The sequence below is a fragment of the Onychostruthus taczanowskii genome, unplaced genomic scaffold (genome assembly GCF_017590055.1).
Source record: "Onychostruthus taczanowskii isolate IOZ18803 unplaced genomic scaffold, ASM1759005v1 scaffold22, whole genome shotgun sequence".
In the NCBI taxonomy this organism is placed as follows: Eukaryota; Metazoa; Chordata; class Aves; order Passeriformes; family Passeridae; genus Onychostruthus; species Onychostruthus taczanowskii.
Window position 1 is genome coordinate 5438619 of NW_024499462.1, and position 20653 is coordinate 5459271.

The window sequence follows — 20653 nt, forward strand, 5'->3', positions numbered from 1 at the left end:
TCTGCCCCTTAAAGGGTTTCATTCTCTGCAGCTACAACTTTTTAGTAGGGTGCAAATAAGTAAAATTAACACCTCTATCCCTTGGGAAATCTTAACCCACTTCCATCCCTGACAATCTCCCTGTCTCTCCTGGTCTGAAACTCTTCCAAGCCAGGACAGGATTCCATCTTGCAGGAGCCCTGACCTCACACACCCTCCTGAGCAGGCTGCAGCAGCCCAGGCTGGTGACAGCCCCTCCCCAAGGCTACCCAAGCCCCCTCCCCATCATTCCACCACGCACACCCACACTGGACAGCCCACAGGCTCAACCACGGCATCCTCACTCCACCCATCTCAGTTTAAGACTAAATTTGCAATTAAATGTTTTTTAAGCGAGTTTATGTTTTAAGTCACGCTAAAGTTTATACCTACATTCAACACCTTCAACAGTCATACAAATGAGATTTTTAACTATGTCTAAAATAAATCAAAACATACAAGTCCTATTGAAAGTCCAAGGCCTTTGTTTCTGAATTATTGCACTATCATTGGAAATAGCACCTATTAAATAATATTTAAATTACTGCAAGAAAAATTCTGGTATCTGGGACAAATTGCCAAGAAATGTCAAGATGTTGCTAACACCAGAGTCAGATGTGTTACCAAAACCTGAAACTTGAACTAGCAGTGCATATTTTATACGCACAGACAATTAGCAGCTGCTGGAGACTTCTGAGACTATTGAAAAGGGACAGACTGAATACATCAGCTTGATTCAGTCCATTACCTAAATATGAAATGCTCTGCAGCCCAATACCTATCAGAGTTCTATTATCCTCCCAGATTAACTCTTTCACAACAGATGTTTAATAAGCATAAATGCAATAAGCAGCAATATCACAGGACTATAATGGCATGACATTTTTCAAATATAAAAAGATTCTTAAGAGAATGAAACATGCAGAATCAGCTCTGAGTTAGTGCAACCATTTGCTGATACTTCATGGATGTAACATCACATCTAAAGCACTAAGCACTGGGAAATAAAATAAATTAATAAAGTCAAGAAACATTGACCAGATCAGATTTATCTGTACTCATTTCCTTCCTCCTCTGAATTAATACACAGAAAACTGTCCATTGGCAAATTGTTAAGATGGACTTTTTTCCGCTGTGCACAGCTACTGACCTGCAGCATCTGAAGATAGCCTTCCTGTGGATCACACAGCAGCGATGATATTCGGTGGTTGTTCCTCATGCACCTCTGGTTGTTGTCCCTTGCCAGAGGGAAAATCTGCCGGATCACTGTCATCCTCCCCAGAGCACTATGCACCAGCTCTAATATTTCATTATCAGTGATTTCCTGTGAACAGAGACACGGCCATTTAAGAACATAGGTTTCTTCAGACATTTTATATATTTCTTTCATTATTGATTAAATGTTTTTTTATAAATACAATAGGAGAAATATTTTGCAGATGCACATGCTTAGTCTATGCCAAATCTTATTTTGTGTTTAATAACAGCAATGCTGTTTTTTATACATCATCTGAAACAAAAGAAAACAGCCTAACACAGTACCATCCATCTTGGCAATACTACAGTTTTGCAGATGTAGTTCCTCAAAGGAAAGCACCAAAATGGTCTCAATAGATCTCTTAAAAAAAAAAAAAAAAGGCTTGAAATTAAATTTATATAGAAAGACCTTTTGTTTGACAGACTAGAACCTCACTATATCCTCAGGACAAAATAACAATCGAAAAACATAACAGTCTTCAGGAAATATGGCTATTTCACCTGTGAACAACATTACAAGAAAGCACTTTTCCCATAAGTACAGTAGATCATTTCTGCAGACTAATCCTGATAATGACTCAAGGAAGTCTTTTGAGGTTGTCTGTATTAGGAAATAAAAAATAGAAGAAACTTTATGGAGGGATCTGACACATTTAGGAACATCAGTTTGTCCACACAGAAAAATTTGGGAGAAGATATAAGGAGACCTCAAGGACAGCCTGCTTTTCTTTCCAGGCTTCACAATTTCTAAAGCTTCTCTGCAGACCTTTACAGGCCCCAACTTCCTAATCCATCCTGGGACAGAGCCTGCATCTACTGCTCTTACAGGGAGGCTGGAGCCAGGTCCTCTCCATGCTTTATACATTTTGTGTTTAAAGACAGACACAAAAACAAAACCTCTTTTTTTTTACCCCAGTTTGAAAATCACAGGCTTAGCTGATCCTGAAATCATAACAAAGAGGCAGCTTGTGATGTTTTTGTCCTGGCAGGAGTTCACTATGAGGAAAGACACACAGAATCACAAATCTAACTGCTGCCTGCCCTCACCCCCCAGGCATCTGCTCTACATCCCAGGTCCTCAGCAGGGCCACCAGCAGCATCTGCAAATCACATCAGCCCATCCCCAGCACAGCTGGACTGCCCTGGCTGCACAGCTGGACCAGCCCAGTGCCCAGCCTGCACAGGGCTCTCTCTGCCCCTTGCAGCTCAGGGGGCTGCAAATTACTCATGTTGCTGCAGGTGCTTGGTCAATGGGCCCACACCTTGTGATGCATCATCAGCAGATGTGAGCCTGGCCCTGGACTTTTAACATTCAAGAAAAAATAATTTTGTTTTCTTGCCATTTTTTGTCAAGCTGTGAAGGAAATGACCATGGGGTTATAATAATTACTTGTTATGGTTGACTAGTACTGTACCTTGGCTCAACACAGTTATTTTTTGCCAATTTCTCCTTTTTTTTTTTTTTTGTTAGGAACATGAATTTTTAACTTTGCAGAAGGTGACATTCATTGCATTAATGACAGACCAACTGGTGTGGCATGAAAACAGTAAATCAGAACACAAATATATTCTTAGAGAATACAAAGGTTTTGAGGCTTAACAGAAAATGCTGGGCAGCGTTTTCTAGCCTCACAAAGAGGCAATGCAGCAGACCCCCAAGCTATACAGACTCCTCAAGATCTGGATCTGAGGGGTGTTAAAACACACCTCTAAGCTGAAGTCTGAGGGAGAGACAATTTAATGGCATAACTTTAACCCATAACCTCCTAGGCTGCATCCCTTGGTAGGCACACTCAGACCAAATGGCTGAAAACTGAAAAAACAAAGAATCACACATCACCCAAACCTTCAGTTCAGCTCTCACCACACACATATTGTGTCCCCTCTAAGTGATACACAGCCTTTCAAAGATGGGCAGAAACACAAATATTGGCCACTTGTGGAATTAATTTATCTGTTTATTTATCTGCACACACAGAACTTCAGTTAGTTTGCAAAACCACGTCATATTGCTCAGGGGAATACTTAAATCTGCTTTAGTTGTGCTCAACTATCATAACACAAATCGCAGAATGAGACAATTATGTTTCACATTACAATCTCTATTTTCCTAGAGGTAATGACAGAAAATTATAAATTTTAATGGCGTTAATAATTTAAAGAACTGAAACATATTTCCAGAAAATATATCCCTGAGAAACTGGAGGATTAAAAAGAACAGCAGTAAGAAAAAAGATGTTCATGGAGACAAGTTTGAGATTTATTTGGATTTTTTCAGTAGTATCAATACTGTTTGATGGATTATTCTAACTCCCCTCAATGCACTATTTACATCTATAAATGAAAACTTGTTGAAAATCCAGAAAACATTCAATCAGCTATTTTTTGAGAATGTTCATCACAGCTTACCCTGGAGGTAATTTGTTCAACATTTACATATTGCTGGCTTCTCTGGATCCCACATGAACAGATGCACACACACATGTAAATATACACACATATATGCAAATAAAAAGATTGATCCTTCAAAGAAAGAACACCATTCACTTTTCCTACCACAGAAAATGTTCTAATACAATGATGAATTCTAATGGTCTGTGCATAATCACCTGTCCAACTCCCATCCTCATTGCCCTCCCACACATCCAGTACTACACCTTACTTCTTTTTACCCAATGCTCCTAAAAGTCTCTACAGGGATGTCCTAATTTAATTAGCTCTATTTCTAGATATAAGGACCCTGCACTGGGTGTCCAGATGTCTTTCTCAGATCATAGTGAGTGCTTATACAGTAAAAGATCCTCTGATTTAACAAAATATTATTCCATACTAAAAATTCTCCTGGGGATGGGGGGGAGCAGGGTGGACAGCACACAAAATGATAGTAAAACCTGGACAAAGCAAACAAAAAACCCACCACTGATATTAGTGTGGGAAAAAATATTATTATTATTATTATTATTCACTGAATTCCCAACTCATCAAGGCTCATCTATGAGCTTGCTCCTAGCTGACTGAGACTCTTTCCGTGTAACTCCACAGCAGTAGAATCAGACCAGTTCTAAAATCTACACATTCCTTTGGGCATGATGCAAGTACATATCCAGTACTGGTTCAAGTCTATGTATAACTTTCAAGCAGTTATCAGAAAAAGAAAACCCACAGATTTCTGTGAGAATAAATAAATAAATATAAATGCTGCAGTGTTGAAGATTGCAGCCAAAAGGAGAGAAGTGAGATTTCCTTAGGCAAGTAATAAATATAGAGTACCTGGAATACAATCAGAATAAATTGTAATTGCAAATTGCTACATTTTGCATTGAAATGTGTCATTCCCTAAATCTTCTGAAATTTCCACACTGTGTTCCTTGTATTTCTATTCTATTTTTAAACTTTTTTTACTCTGTATTTTTGTACAATTTGAGAATATCTTAGAATGTTTGCCCCACTTGTATTTGTAAATGATTATTAAACGGTCTGAAGTTTTCCAAGAAAAAGTAAGATATAGGCAAGTATTAATAGTTTACCAACTTCTGGTTATCAAAGTAAACACAAATATCATTACACAGATTGGTGCTTTAAAATGAAACAAAGAAAATAAGATTAGGCACTTCCATATGAAGGAAAAAAGTGAGCAGGACCCCAGTCCTGGCTCTACCCAAGCAAAAATTAGGCCACAACAATTTGCATGGACTGTTGATCACCCAAAATGCAATAACATAGGCATTTCTGGAAAAATATTCTCAAAAAAAGTGAAGAAAAACCACTTCATTCATATGTTTTTTTTCTCCCAAAGTGAGTTTTACCAATATTGCTCTACAGGCATGTGCTAAGAAAACTCTGCTCATCACTCATTATCTTACACCTGCCTACATGCTGCCCTTGGGGAAAAAAGTATCTTGCTGAGCTAGACTTTATCTGATAATTACTATTCTATTTTCTGCTCATTTTTCTCAACTTTCAAAAAATATTTTATAAAGGAAAATAATAAAGAGGTGCCCAGATGACAGCTGAGAAGCCATTTGATTCTCAAATCAAGAGGACCAGTAGTACCTACAGACATACTGGGCATGTCTGATGTGGTGAAAGGAAAGAAGACAAATATTGGCAGAAGCAACAGAAGTGCAGGATGGAAATGGAAAGTAAGAAGTATGCCACACCAGGGGGTTGATGAGACATTTTCTTGTCCCTCATATAGAAAACTGCCCCCTATAGACACTGAAACAGTGGTGAAGGGAGACCTATGAAAACAGCAGAAAAAAGAAGTAAGCTTGAGTGCAGAGAAGGATTAGCAGAAAGATATTCTGAGTGAATGTCCTGAGAGGGGAAAGGAAAAGCATTAATAGCCATTTTTCTGCACTATGCTCTGACTGATCACCTGGGCTGAGCTTGAGAAAGTTTTATCTGTCCACTGAAGATCTATAAATTCATCTACTGGCATCACCACCAGCATCATTTGGAAAGCATCATCTGTCCAAAAAGGAAGAATAAGGTCAACTGCTGTCTAAAATTTTTGACTGGTATTCCAGTGATGAGGACAATGTCATCTCCACATGGCCCAGAGTTCCCAAAGTCTCTTAGCACTCTAACTTCCTGTCTAAGGCTTCTCTGATGAATTGTCTACTCTTGCTATATTTCCAAAATTTTTTATTGCTTTTCTGGCAAAAAAAAAAAAAAAATTCCAAGAACTTTTTTCCCACATCACTTTTCCCTTCTCTTTCTCAGCTAAGAAGGCTTTTCTGACAAATATCAAAATAGTTGGGAAGAGAAGAATTCAGCCAGATACATTAGAGCTGCATTTGCTTTAGTAGTTTCTCTGTGCTTACTGACTCAAATCAGGATCTTTACTGAGGATTGAAAAGAGAAAATATTAAAAAGCAACTTTTTCTGGGTGTTAATCAGAGTTTAGTTTTATTTTTTAATTAAAGCTTACAAGAATTTCAGGTGTTTCTTTACTACGGAATACTTTGTTTTCCTGTGGACTTGGAATTTGTATTATATTCTATTTCTACAACTATTTGTTTCAGATTTCTTATTGAAAAGAACTTTCCACCAATAAAACATTAGTCCCTGACTTGTTTTTTAAATAAGCATGGTTTTCCTTAGCACTGCAAAAGCTACTGATGATTTTTTAAAAACCCCAGTTATTAAGTTCAGGTTAGTACATGAGGATCAACTGGTTTTCCACATTCTATCTATAAAAAAAAAGCATCTTTTTGCAGGAGCCATTACAAATACAACTTACCTTTCAGCTATCCACCCCACAATGTTGCAGTGTAAGCTGTTTGATTTTTGTTTGTTTGCTTTTAAATGGGACAAATAACAGCACAACTTCTTCTAAGAGATGAAGAAATGAGCCCATTTTCAACCTTAGATTCAAGTTACTCTGCATAGCATTAAACTGTATGTTGAAACACAGGAATACAGAAATTCAGTCACCCACTAACCTCCTCACTTCTTAAACCACTGTGCCCTGAGAAATACCGACAGGAGGTTGGCACTTAACCTACAAGGACTTCTTTACCCTACAGTACATTCCTTTCTAGAGACTACCTGATCTCTTAGACAGTAAAAAAATAATGTAATGAAATTTCTACTAGTTCTCCCCGCTATTACCGTTTGCAATTTGAGAACTTAGAAGCGAATATTGAATTTCAGCATTTGTTAGTCCATTTGGCACAGAATGTGGTGATTCTAAAACTAAAAAAGAAGTTATTTTGTGTAAATGACAAATGCTCCTTTGTATCTGCTCTGGTGTGGATTGATCTGAATCAATGAAAATCAATGTAATGTAAAAGCAACAAATGAAAACTGTAGTCAAGAGGGAGCTCTGATCTTGAGCTTTCAGACTCGCTTTTTACACCTTACAATTAAATCTATTTTTAAAACATTAAAAGTGCAAGTAATTCATTACTAGGCATTCTTCTACCCAAACCACACACAATTACAACATAATCCTCCATTACAAATGATTGATACCAGGAAACACAATGCTCAGTTCATCCCTGGCTAAGTCAAATCACTGAGGTGGCCCCAAGGGTGGATTTGGCTGACAAAATCCAATCAAACACAGTCATTCCAGCTTATTCACTAGACAGAGAAGGATGGAGCTCCGTGATTTCCATGGCTGGAAACCAACCATGAGTCACAGATCCCATACATTCATGTTTACCACCAAAAGTCTTGAATAAATAGTTCAGTAAGAAGTATATGCAGTGACTCTTTGCATAAACTGTCACTGTCATAACCACATTGAAAAAAGATAGATGGAGAGTCCTAGAGCAGAAGGTGCAGATCAGAAAATACCCAGTGGCATTGAAAACACAGGTGTATTTGTCTTTCCATTGTGACACTGAAATTATTTAGCTGACTTATATAATGTAAGTAGGATGTTGAAATATGAAGAATAAAAAACAAGAGCAGAATCAGGTATGAAAAGAGACAGATGATGGGATGGAAGAAGATAACCTAGGAAGTTGTTCCTATACACTCTCACACTTGGATCATAAACCATTTTCCAATACTAGACCTAATTTCCACTGCAGAAGATTAAATTGTATTTCCCTTGTATTTCCAGATTGAAGATGTGAACATATTCTTGTTATGTTTGTATCCAAGTTTTTCAGCCTTTACACATGGGTCATATTTTACCAAGCTTTCATCACACTAAGTGCTTTTCTCTACATTTTCAACATTGCTCTGCATGCCTTGTTCTGTTTTAAAGTATTTTGCCCAAAACTTGCAATACTGTTCCAACAAATCCAAGCTGATGTCAAACAGAGCAAAATAATTGCCTCCCTTATCTTACAATGGATGTTTCTGGTATCATATCTGAGGACTACATTTGCTAACTCAGCAGGAACACAACAGCACTGATTCTCATTCTGGCTTTTATCCACAAGGATTCTAAGCTGCTCCTGAAGATGCTCACCACCTATACCTCATTTTGTAGCCACGAGCAAAAGCACTTCTCTATATTAAATCTCACCTGGTGGAGTGCTTCAAATTCATCTAAAACAACTGGAACTACAACAAGGTGTTCTTAACAGTCTGGTAATAATTAATAGTTTCTATAAAGTCAGAATCAGTGAACTAAGTAAAAACATTACACCCCCATTTTTCAAGTAATCACCTCTCACTTTATCTTCTGCTATATATAAGCCTTTTTTATTACTTTTCATGATCCATGGTATGAGTCATTTTGCAACACAGCCTTATTTTATAATCCGTTACTTTGTTACTCCTTTACACTCTTCCCTAGCCCTTTTCTTAAATCACTTTTTCTTTAGAATGCATCTCTGATTTCAAGTTCTGTGAAGATAACCCACTGTCACCATAAGGATACCTTGTTATGCCTTCATCTTCAGAGAATCCCACAATTCTTCAACCACCCTTTACTTACTGTGTTGTCTTTCCAAAAGCATTACTAGTTTCCCAAAGCTGTGAAGTTGGACAATTTTTTGATGTCCGTTATCCCCATGGTCCTTTTCCCTCCTCTCCCTTTTCTCCAAAAAGTTCATGTTACCATGGCATGATCACTTTCACACCAATTACCTTCTGGCTTCCTTAGCCCATTCTTCCTCAGCCATAATGAAATCTGAACTGATGGCTGCCTTAACATTTTAAACATGCACAGATAACGTCAATCAAAGGAAATTTGTGAAGCTCTGTCTGTGTCCCAACCCTATTATCTCCACTGCAAGGAAATTAAAATCTTCCTTTATTTTAATTTCTTGTCTTTGGGGCATTTCTGTCAAAAAAAAAAAAAAAAAAAAAAAAAAAAAAAAAAAGGCACTTTTAAAAACAGTGTCTTCTGCATATTTCCAAACAAGTTTTTCCCTCACCTCTCCTCAGGTTCAGAGTGGGTACAGATGTTTTTTGATGTAACACTACATTACTACATTGCCTTTTTTTGATCCCTATCTGCCCTTCACAAAAAGTGTTCTCCTATATCAACAAGTAGTCTTGTGCTTTGCCAGACTATGTCTTACAGCTTTTGATTAAAATACTGAATAAAAAAGAAGTTAAAAAATAAATTACAGAAATTATGTCTTAATAGTGGAACAACTAATTTGAATTATCTGCCAAATTCTGTACCATTCCAGGAAGAGAAGTTCATTGCTTTCTGTACTAATTTACATGTAAAAATAGAGAATGTTTAGAACCTTGGAATTAGAATTAAATATATTGATATGAGGGGGAAAAAATACTGAGTTTAATTTGATTATATTTTTGTTCAATATTCTAGTTTTCCAGAATAATTTATTTTTTCTTTACCGTTGGAATGGAGACAATTTTAAAACCATGAAATGTCCCACAAAAAGGGAAATATGGTTTCTAACACTTTTTTATACTCCCAGACCTACTGCTGCTACTAATAAAGAAGCAGACACAAGCTCCTGGAGCACTGCTCCTGGTACAACATCATCCAAATTCAGTTTCAAGTATTGCTCTTGTACCTCTCCCACAGACACATGCCCTGGGCAAGGCACAGCATTTTATCAGAAAAGGCAGAAAAAGAGAAGGAGAGAATGAAAAATGTCATGAGGAGCCAACAGAGATGCTTAATGCCAGGTATGAAAGACAAAGAAAGGAGAAAAAAAAATAATAAAGAAAACTGGGTAGAAAAGCAGGAAATAAGCATCCAAAAAACAGGGGCCATCTCTAACTGTGCCAGTCTTGCCAAAAGAAGCAGCAGCACAAGTTGATCAAAGCTGGTGGGTCACTTCAACCATCAAAGGTATAAACAGCAAAGGTACAAGCAGAACACCAGATATGTTCTAAAAGATCTTCCAAAACTGCAGGTCATTGACAACTCCCCACACAGTCAACAATAATGAAGTGTTTTGGACTATTCTGGAAACACAGCTAAGCATGTAGTAGTCATCATTTGGAAGATTTTGCTATTGCGATATTGAAACATAACCTGTTAGAAACCAGAAAAGTGGACAACAAATATATATTTTTTTTAAGCAGTAAGTTTTTTATGACTTAGGCTGCAAAGAGGACATATGAGGACATGATACTGCCTGAAAAGACCCATCCCTTTGTATTCTCTTACCCTAGAAAACCTGCCAAATTTTCAGCCTTCCAACCTCACACAATAAATTTAACTCCCAATTAACCAGCCTTTTTCTAAAGATGACCAAGTCCTTTCTCACCAGCAATGGCATCCAAACTGAACAGATACTTCAGCACAGACCTGGGTTATTGAAAACTAGCAAACAGGATTTTATCAGTATAGCTGTTTGCTCATTTCCCGTGTAATTACCAGTTATATAGATTTAAAGTTAACTCATCCAAAGCTTGGTGGTTTTGCTTATCTAGCAAAATTTAAGTGATAAAATTTGTTCTACCTCCAAAACTTAACTCCTATTCTACCACAAGGGAAGGCACACAAGGGAAAAAAAATAATAATTAAAAAAAAAAAAAGAACACAAATTTTTATCAGATTGTCAGTGCAGAGAGAGTAAAGTAGATTTAATTAAAGTAAGAAAACAATAAAATCCCTTACTGAAATAACATCATGCTATATAGTTATGCTTCCTGTAGCAAGGTAAGTCCAAGTTCCAGGTCCTCATTGGCTTGATGAGAACTGGGAGACAGAGCACACTGTAGGGTGCTCTGGGTCAGCAGATCTCAAAAGCCCAAGCTCTACAAAGCCCTTCAATGGCTCCCTGAAGTGCAAAAGGCCTTAAAAAATGTTTGCCATCCAGTGCTCTTCCTACAAGGAACCACCATGGAAAAAATTGTCCCTGTGCTCTCTTCCAGCTACTGCCCCTTCAATCAGCCAGACCTACACCCTTCTTCCCTTGCAATGGGATCATTAGGTTTCAGGGTGAACAGGGAAATGTAGGGTCCTCCATCTGCCCAGGCACAAAAAAAAAGGACCGGCTAAGACTTTGGTCCATTTGCATAATGGACTTCTACTCTTATGGAAACGCATCAAAAACAGCTGATTTGACAGTTGGGAATTAAAAGTTAATTCCATTCCGCAAATCACAGTAAGAATCAGCATCACCTTTTCCAGCAAATATTCATGCAGTTCCCAGTACCACTAATTGGAAACATGTACATGGAAAGCTTAATCAGTCTGTCCTCTTGCTAGCATGGGGGGAATGCACACTTAAATAAGAAGCAAGCCCTAAGGAACCTCCAAATTTCTATAGATGCATCCATGGAGATGCTCAATGCACCTTCCAACAGAAGCTTTAAGCACACACACAAACTCCAGCACTTCTGTTAAAGAAAGGACAGCCAAAGCCAAGACATTTCCTCTTCCTTTTGCCTGCAAAGACTTCTCCAAAGTTTTGTGAGTCTGAAAAGCTTCTCTAATAGTCTGTTTGGACTGAATTGCATTTTGAGAAATTTATAAATTACGTGCACTGCTATTTTTCACTAGAAATTTATACTCTAAATTCACATGCTGCTCCCATAGCTTCCCTACCCAGTCTTCAGTCACAAAGGAGAAAAAAACAAAAGCTTCCAAAAGAGAAGCAGAACTGACACCCTGTGTGATTTGTTTGTGTGTGTATGAGTGTGCACACATTAGTGCATGAGTGCTGAAGGCTTTTACCACAATGTTTCAGATTCATGCTTTGTGAAGTGAATTTTAACATCTGAACAATAACAGAAGCAATAAAAAATTCACAAACACTCCCCCTCTATAAATGTTTAGGGAAATATGCACTGTATTATCTTTATGTGAATATAAACACTGACTCTCTGGGCATCTTGCTGATGTTTTGTAGTGGGTCATTACAGCAGCTGACAAACCAGGAGGTACTTAAATGTAAAAAGGACTAGAAAGAATTTATAAAGCCTTTACAAGCAGGGATTTCACTCGCTTTTCCTAACCCCTATTTAATTACAGAGCCTGTCTAATGCCATACAATACAATTTATAGTTACTATTAAAAGTTGCCTATCCAAAATTATTAGCTAGGTGCAAAGAAAGGAGGGAGAAATTAACAAAGGAATTGGCTATTAAATTAGAGGCTATGTATTTATAATGTAAAAATAAGACAGTGAACACCGTTCTTTTTAAATTATATATTTTGCTATCTTTAAATAAATCATTATTTAAACAAGGAAATTATAAAATACTGCCATTTATCAGTGATTTATAAGTTACTTTATATGGTACAACATTTCATTGTTCTTGAAATAAGAATCTGAACAGATTCTCATTAGGGCATCATGGCACTAAGGTAAAATAAATAATCATTGTAGCAGGACAGGATCCCACTTGCTGCAGAGAGAAACATTACATTTTGAATTTAAGTTATTCTGGATGTTGGCCAATACACCAACACAGTTCTGCACTAGAGAAAGCCTGTGTGTCATGTAAATACATATTTGAATGGACTAAGCTTGCAAGGGCTCTTTCGTCTCCTGGCATCTGTGTGCAGATTGCACAGCAGGGTGAAGGAGGGTGAGCTTCTGCCAGGGACATGCCTGTGTTTGAGATTTCTTTTGAGATATTCTCTGCCTCCTAAATAGCTAATGAAATAGTGTCAGCAGGAAGATAAAATTGCTCTGAGGTATATTGGAAGCTTTATCTTGACCTCTGGTGTCCAACCTATGCCAATTCAACTAAGACAGACAAGCAATGACACCACGGAGTTTGAACCTTGTGCCATTCAAAAAGCAAAAATGCTACATGTATGCTCAATCTGGTGTGTCAAAACATATGAAACAAAAGATGGTGATGAGTGAATGTAGCAAGCTGTGTTTTCTCTTTTGACTTTCTTACCTCATTTACATAGACCCAGTGACTATCCTTTGATGCAAGGTTGGTTTCCACAGCCTACAAAAATAAAAAGAAACATAATAATAAAAATAAATAAAACAATGGAAAATATATTCCAGAAAGAACTTACATAAAAATGTACTATAAAGCTCATTTTGACTGTTTTCATTGCTACTGATATTGTTTCTATATAGTTCTATTCAGCTCTTCCTCTGCTGCTTCATGGAACACTAATTGGGGATAGCCACCTTCCTCTGACTTCAGTTCCTAAACCAAAGTGCCCTGTGTCCTGTACCACAAAAGCACACTGGGACAGGCTGGTACATGAGCATAAAGGATCCTGTGATAAATAACTGCACAGAACATGCAGCTCAGGAGATCTAACTTCTCTATGATATATCTAATGCATCCTCCTCAGCTGGGTTTCTTTTCAATTTGCCTCCCAAAATATATTGTCTCTGGCTCATTACACCTCTGGTAGCTAATCTGTTAACTAACCTAGTTAATTAAAAACACAACAATGAGGTGCTCAAGTGAAGTTCACACATTTATATGAGAGTTCATCTTCTCCTCATATTTACATAAGGCTCAAGAAAAAGTTATTTGCATATTATTTTCTTCTTAGTATGAACTTGGATAATCACTACATGTTATGAAGAAACATCCCATCTCAGCAGTTTGCATATTTATCCATACATGTGTAACCCACTGGGAAGCTAAAACTGGAGAAGATTGCACTACTAGTACTGAGAGAAAACCTCAGATGAAGGATCTCACAATAAACACACAAGTTCCTAAATGTCACCTTTGTTTGACATAGATAAGCTCATTTCAAGACACTTAGTAGTCTAATAAAGTGATAGCAAGCATGGAGAGATCTACACTACACTGCCAGTGATATTGTTAATGTCCTGCTTAATACATGGTTAAACAATTACTGCAGTGTGTTCGTCTCTTCTAATACAACAGTGCACACATGTATTTCAGGAGGCAGTTCATTACACGGTTTAGAATCTTCCTGCCTTCAACCACTTCTTTTGTCTGTGCCAGTATGACCGCATTTATCGAACAGATATTCTTATCTCTCTGTTATAAATGGCCCTATGAATCACTGAAATGAACCCAGTTAAAAAAAAAAAAAAAAAGTACAGAAAATTACAAATGAACAAAATATTTCCAGTTACTGGTTTTTAACCTGGATAATTTCCACAGTATGCCAAAAAAGACTGCAGTGGTACTCAGAGGCTCCGTAGACTGTAGCACTGGGCTGAGCAGGAACATCATCAACCACCTTCCTCTTCAGAACACATTTGCATAATAAGCCTCTCAGATATTTAGTGTCAGATGGGATGAATCACCTTCTCTTATGACACTGACTACAGATGACTGGCTTAGAATAAACGCCCACGACTTCGAAGGCTGCACTGGAATGACAAGAGATCCATCCTTGATATAGGCTAAGGGATATCCGATTCCTTCAAAAATATGAGGTAAAACTTCACTAAGTAGCCAACACCAGCGTCTTTAACATTAATCTTAATTTACACTGTATCCTTAAAAAAGGTATAAATTACTTGCTTAAGTAACTGTGTTTTAAAATCTTGCTCATTTGTGCAGCTCATACAACCGCAAGAGAAAATTGTGGGCAACACACATACCCCTCCATCTATTTCTCATGTTCCCAAGCCAAATACTCCTTTAAAGAGACAAAAATCCCAAGAGAAACTGCAAACTCATTGAAAAAGGAAAATCAACACAGACAGAACGCAGTAATTCTCTTCATCATGAAGAGCATTATCCCCTTGATAATTGCCTCCCTTGCATTTGTTTTAAGCTGGGAGGAACATTAAGCTCACCACCTGAGGAACAGCAGCCCTTAGGAAAGATAGCAGTGATGAACAGGAGGGCAAAAATGTGTACATTTTCTCCCTATTCATCTCCCAAATATATCCAGACAAAGCCAAAGTAGCCAGGTGCTGTAACATACAGAGAAAGAGCAAAGTGCTGCTAGCATTAGCAAAGCAGAATGAAATAATGCTCAGGTGCAGAGTTATTGCACTGGCTACATTTAGTGATTCATCTGCAACAGTGAGCAATTTGTATGAATAAATGCTCAGGCTGGGGAGACGCAAGAGCCAGGGAATTTGAAATGAATTATCGTATCTCATTCTTCTGGGTTCACATATCTGGGCCAAAGTTTTTAAAATGAGGTGCCTAAATTTAGGCTGTTAAAGAGTTTATCTTTAGTCATCAGAGTGCCAGACCACTCAGCGCTCCTCCTACAGAGCCAATGGCTCTGCATTCTAATAGCTTGAAATGTATTTAGAAACATCACCGTAGGTAGTCAAGTCTAAATGGCTCTAAATATCTTCTGTTCAGAACTGCAGCACATAGCCTGAACTGCTACTCCAAACGAAAACGTGCTGGGAGGGAGCTGAAACTTCCTGCATTTTGTACCATATTTACAAACTTGCAATCCAATGAAACCTTTTAAAAAACCCTATTGAAAAACAGCTCTCAGGTTTCAACTTTCTGATATCACCAGCCTATTGCCAGAGGCTCATGAAAGTTAAGCAGTGTGAAAAGCAAGGTCCTGGAGACCTGAAATTTACTGAGAATTCTCAAAGCAAGAAAGAATTTAATGTTCACAACTTAGTGAAGTTCTTTTTTTACTTTAAAGAAATTATGGTCACCCATTTTTAATTCTTCAAGCTGTTCAGGATCTTGAAAATTGCTTGAGATTTTCTCCATCTATTCAAAAAGAAAACAAATTGCCTATGAAACATCCTTGAAGGAGCTATTCCATCCTAATTGATAAATGTACCCTATATAAAGAAAGTAGGCTATGAATTGTGAGATCACTGTGCCTGAGTAAAAGCATTGCCATCTATTGGGGAAGAATTTACAGGTTAAAGTATGCCATAGTTCTGTATGGAAAAGTTATTAATATAGGTGTAAAATGTCCTACTTGTTTTTATACTTTCTATGTAGATGGGGGTCTCAGTGATACTTGGGAGCAATGCTTCAAAACACTTCTATCAAATAGAAAATCTGCTTTTGAGATAAACAGCACAATGGAAATTAAAGAGCATTTCATTTGTTTCACCTCAGAGTAGCAAATAAATTCTAAAAATTAGGAAAAAAAGAGGGGTTTATTTGAGACTGTGCCTTTCTTCCTCCCCAACTACCATTCAAGAGTCGAATGTAAAATGCAGAACTCAAAGAAGAGAATTGTAATTCACTCAGTGGACCACTACAAGTGACAACATATAAACTATACTGTCAGAATCAGGCCAGAACTAGAAGATGGGAAGGGGAGCAGTGAATGCAGGAAACTGTTTAATTTCTCAGTAGTAAGCATTTGCAATAGAAATGAAAAAGGAAGAAACTGAAAATGAAAATAGGAACACTAAGATTCAGATCTCATAGCAACACTCATAAAAGGGTAAGAAGCTTCATGAAAAATAACCAAAGATAGATAGTTTCTCATATGTAGTTTTGTTCAATTTCAAATGTATAACTTAAAATAATTTACTGCCAATAATCCATGACAACATTTTTTTATTGGAATACAGTGGAACACAAATATTTACACTGCCTTCATGAAAAAGTAACTTGGTTCATTATTTTATCTAATGGCAGTTGCAGGATTAAAGAAGTTAGGAAAGTAAGCAATAAATACTGCTATGTTCAGAAATAATTCTGCAGAGGGGAAAAAAAAAACCCCAAACAATCATTTCTTGACCTTCTCAAAAAAATCTAAACCTGAAAACCTCTCCAAGCACATAATGGCTGGCCAGTAATAGGGAAGGCTCTTTTCCACAATACCTGGCTGCTTTGTCAGGGTCAGCACCTTGCTGTTAACAGCAAAAAGCAGGCTGCATAAAAAGGGATGCAGGCACCAGTGGCTGGACACAACTGAGAGGAGATGCTGGGTGTTCAAACAGACCTGGGCAGGCTGTGTTCCAGTGACAGCAAGATGTGCTGAAGAGTTCAGAATGACATGCAGCAGTGTTATAGTTACAAACCTGCTGTCTCCTCCCTGTGCACCCAGGGGAACAGGCAGCAGGAATGGCTGGAAGCCCTGTAACTAGCCCTGGGATCATAGAAGGAAATGTCTTGCAGATGGCAAACACAGATGTTCCTGTTGTGTCTCAATTTTTGGGAACAAAGATTGCCACCCTGAAATCCATGATATAAAAGAACCACCAGACCGTTTTGCTAGGGGGGATACCAAAGTAGCAAAAGTTATTACTTGCACATCCTTTAACTTAATGGTGAGGATAAAGAGCATCACAGCTTTCCACAATAACAAAAACAAAGCAGAGGGCAAATTGGGGAGTTCACAGAAAATAATTTGAAAAGGGTGTCCTAAGAGGCACTGGAAGAGCTCAAAACCAAATCTCTTGCAAACTGCTATGGTTTAACCGCAGCCAGCAACTAAGTCCCATGCAGCAACTTGCTCACCTCCCTCACCTCTCCCAGTGGAATAGGAAGTATAATCAAGAAAAAAGAAGGTAAAACCTGTGGGTTGAGATAAGAACAGTTTAATAACAACAACAACAAAAAAATCTTTGAAAAATAACTGTAATTAAAAAGGACAGAACAAAAAGACAGAGAAAAATAAACCCCAGAATTCCAATGATGCACAACACAGCTGCTCCCCACCTGCTGACCAATGCCCAACACTTTCCTGAGCAGCCACCAGAGCTCCCAGCCAACCTCCCCAGTTTATACACTGGGCATGGTGCTCTATGCTGTGGAATGTGCCTTTGGCTACTTTGGGTCTGTGTCCTGGCCATGCTCCCTCCCAGCTCCTCGTGCACCTCCTCAGGGGCAGAGCATGGAAACTGAAAAGTCCTTGATTTGGAGTGAGCACCCCTTAGCAACAACTACCACATCAGGGTGTTAGCAGTGCTGCTCTCACAGTGAATACACAGCACTGAACAGCTACTAGGAAGAAAAATTAACTCTATCCCAGCTGAAAGCAGGGCATGAAGAGATGACTAATCACAGCTGTCATCAGGGAGCAGATGCACTGCACTGCAGTGAGTGCTCCGTGTCACCATCATCCCTCAACCACAGCTCCAGGCCTCAGTCTCTGTTACAAAGCTCCTCCTCCACAGCTGCATTCCCACTGCAAGACCCCCCACTGCAGACCCCTACCATGTAGATGGATCATGGCCAGTCCCAGGCTGCCTGTGTGAAGGAAACTTCCCATTCGGAGCATCCAGGACCCCTGTGGCTGTCACACTCGCAGCACCTGAGGGACCAGCTGAGGGACAGAGGCCCCTTCACAGCTGCACCCCCGCACTCACACAGAGCAGCTTCCCTTACTGCCTCAATCCCAGGTTTCCCATGGAAGTGTCTCAGACATCTCAAACCTTACAATAATTTAATCTTGTACAATAACAAAATACCAACAGCTTGATCTTGTGCATCTGAGGAGACCACAAACAAAGGAACTCCTGAGTTTTATCCTCTCACAGTGCAAAGAGGAAGTCTGGGTGTCATTAGCTTCTGCCACGTCCCTCAGTGTCCGCTCTGGACAGGCGACAAACCCCTGGGCCCCTTGCCATGCCAAGGGCTGTCAGTTCAGGGCCTCTGGTCTCTGGCTCCCACCCAGAGCTCCTGCACCACATGTCTCCCTCAGCACTGAGAGCAAAACCCAGGCACAGAACTGCTGAGTATCTGAGGAGTATCATGGAGTATCTGAGCAAACAGCCTGCAGAAGAGCTGAGTTCCTCCTAGAGAACAGCATGACAATGACAGACAAACCCATTCCTTACTTTTTTAAATTTATTTTTAAGTATTATTCATAAAGAAGGTGAGCAAAGGAGGGCTTGGAGAAATAGTCATGTCTAAATCTCAGCTCTTTGCAAATCTTTCATAAGGGATCAGTCCCCTTAATTCATTACCTGCTCAATTTACATTTGCACCTGAATAGGTTTCAAAAGAAAATTCTTTCCAGCTCTTATCCCAAGTAAGTTTGCTTCCAAAAGGAGCTTTTTGTTTTTTCATTTTCCCTTCACATCTTTGGAGAAATTATTTGCCTACTGTGTTTTCTTTCACCCATCCACCAAGAATAAGAAAAGATTTCTAGAACCATTTTGAAATCTACTGTAGCAAAACTGCAGTAAAGGAGAAAAAAAAAAAAAGTCACTGTCTTCTGTATATAATTTTGTAAACTGAGTCAAACTTAGGTCCAGCTGCTAGGTTTCATTGCAGGAGATAGATTTGGATTTTTAAAAATAGCTTTGTTCTTGATTTAAATGTCTGGGAAAACATTCTGAGAATCAGGAAACTGGTTTTGATCCCAAAGAAGAGCTACAAATAAGTTTCCACTGCAATACAACTGACAGTAATTAATTGGACAATATCAAAGTGCACCTGCTTATCTGAGAAGCTTTGTGTATGTCTTGGATACAAGTTACGATAGCAGATATGAAAAAGTCAATTTTGGTAGAACAGATGGGTTCATTCTATATCTCCTAGATACCCAACTTATATTTAGAAAGCTCTTCAATTAAAATAGTGCAGTTCTTGTCCAGGTGTGACTTGCATAGGTTATAGCATTTCACAGAAAAACAGTTTCTCTGTACCACTGACTGAGAGTTTTGTACTTCCCTAGAATCTTCCTTCCTTTGTATTTTAAATAAATACCTCTTGGCTCAGTATCTCCAGAGGAGCATTATTAGATCAAAAATAAAGTAAGCATTGCTAGCCACAATAAATAAATTATTTATAAAAATATTATAATTCCTATAGCATACTAAAGCGCCCTCCAAACTGATACTATTTCTAAAGTTTAATTGTTAATGGTACCATTAGAACAGAAGTCAAAACAAAAATTTCCAGTACAACATCTCAACTCTAGATAAAACTCTATAAAACTAAGATAATTCAGACTAAGAATCTTGAAGATAAAATTCAGTTGCAGTAAACTGGATCAAGCCTGTAGGTTTATTTTTATTACTTAATACAGGCTAACTAAAATTTCTAAATATTATTTCAAAGTGGAATATGAAAATTTTTCTTCTCTAAATAGCAAAATGGGAATTCAAAGGGTTTCCATTGCACGGTTTTTTTCAGACAGAAATTTCACTGAAACAGTCCCTTTCTAACTGAACCTTATTTTCCAACAATTTGAACTTTTACTAAAAAAGTGCTGCCAGAAATTCCATATTCTTTCTTCTTTCTGAACTTATTCCCAGAACTGAAAAGTCCTTGTGTATGTACAAGTTTTTTCCAAAGCACTGAGCATGCTCACCTGTGTTTCCCTGATCACCACACTGATGGAATGATGGAATTCATTTTATCACACACCAGAAGCTGCCAGTTCTGACTCCTGCTACATAGGAGCTTCCTACAAGCCACTAATGAACCACAAGCCTAGCATGCCTTTAGCATCCACATTTTTTGATATTTCTCTATGTGTATGACTTCATTCCTGGTGTACACTCTATAAACACATTATTGACGGCCCTCTCTCAGCAGGGACCTTATTTCAAGTTATGCACTGTTACATTAAAACTTAAAGCCTGATACTTCTGTAGAACTGCACTGCTGAGATGAGCTGCTCTTCCCTCCATGGTCCTGATGAAGCACAAGTCATAACTGAAAGGTT

At 38.2% G+C, this 20653-nt stretch overlaps 1 protein-coding gene across 1 annotated transcript in view; it reads right to left on the reverse strand.

Moving 5' to 3' along the window:
* The window catches only part of GRID1 (glutamate ionotropic receptor delta type subunit 1), a 481999-nt gene that overhangs the window by 99412 nt on the left and 361934 nt on the right, over positions 1-20653 (reverse strand). Inside the window, exons 5-6 of the mRNA XM_041404961.1 lie at positions 13030-13083; positions 1169-1342 (exon numbers count right to left, since the gene is read on the reverse strand). Of these exons, the coding sequence (XP_041260895.1) occupies positions 1169-1342; positions 13030-13083 (228 nt within the window). The remainder of the gene's footprint in view (positions 1-1168; positions 1343-13029; positions 13084-20653) is intronic.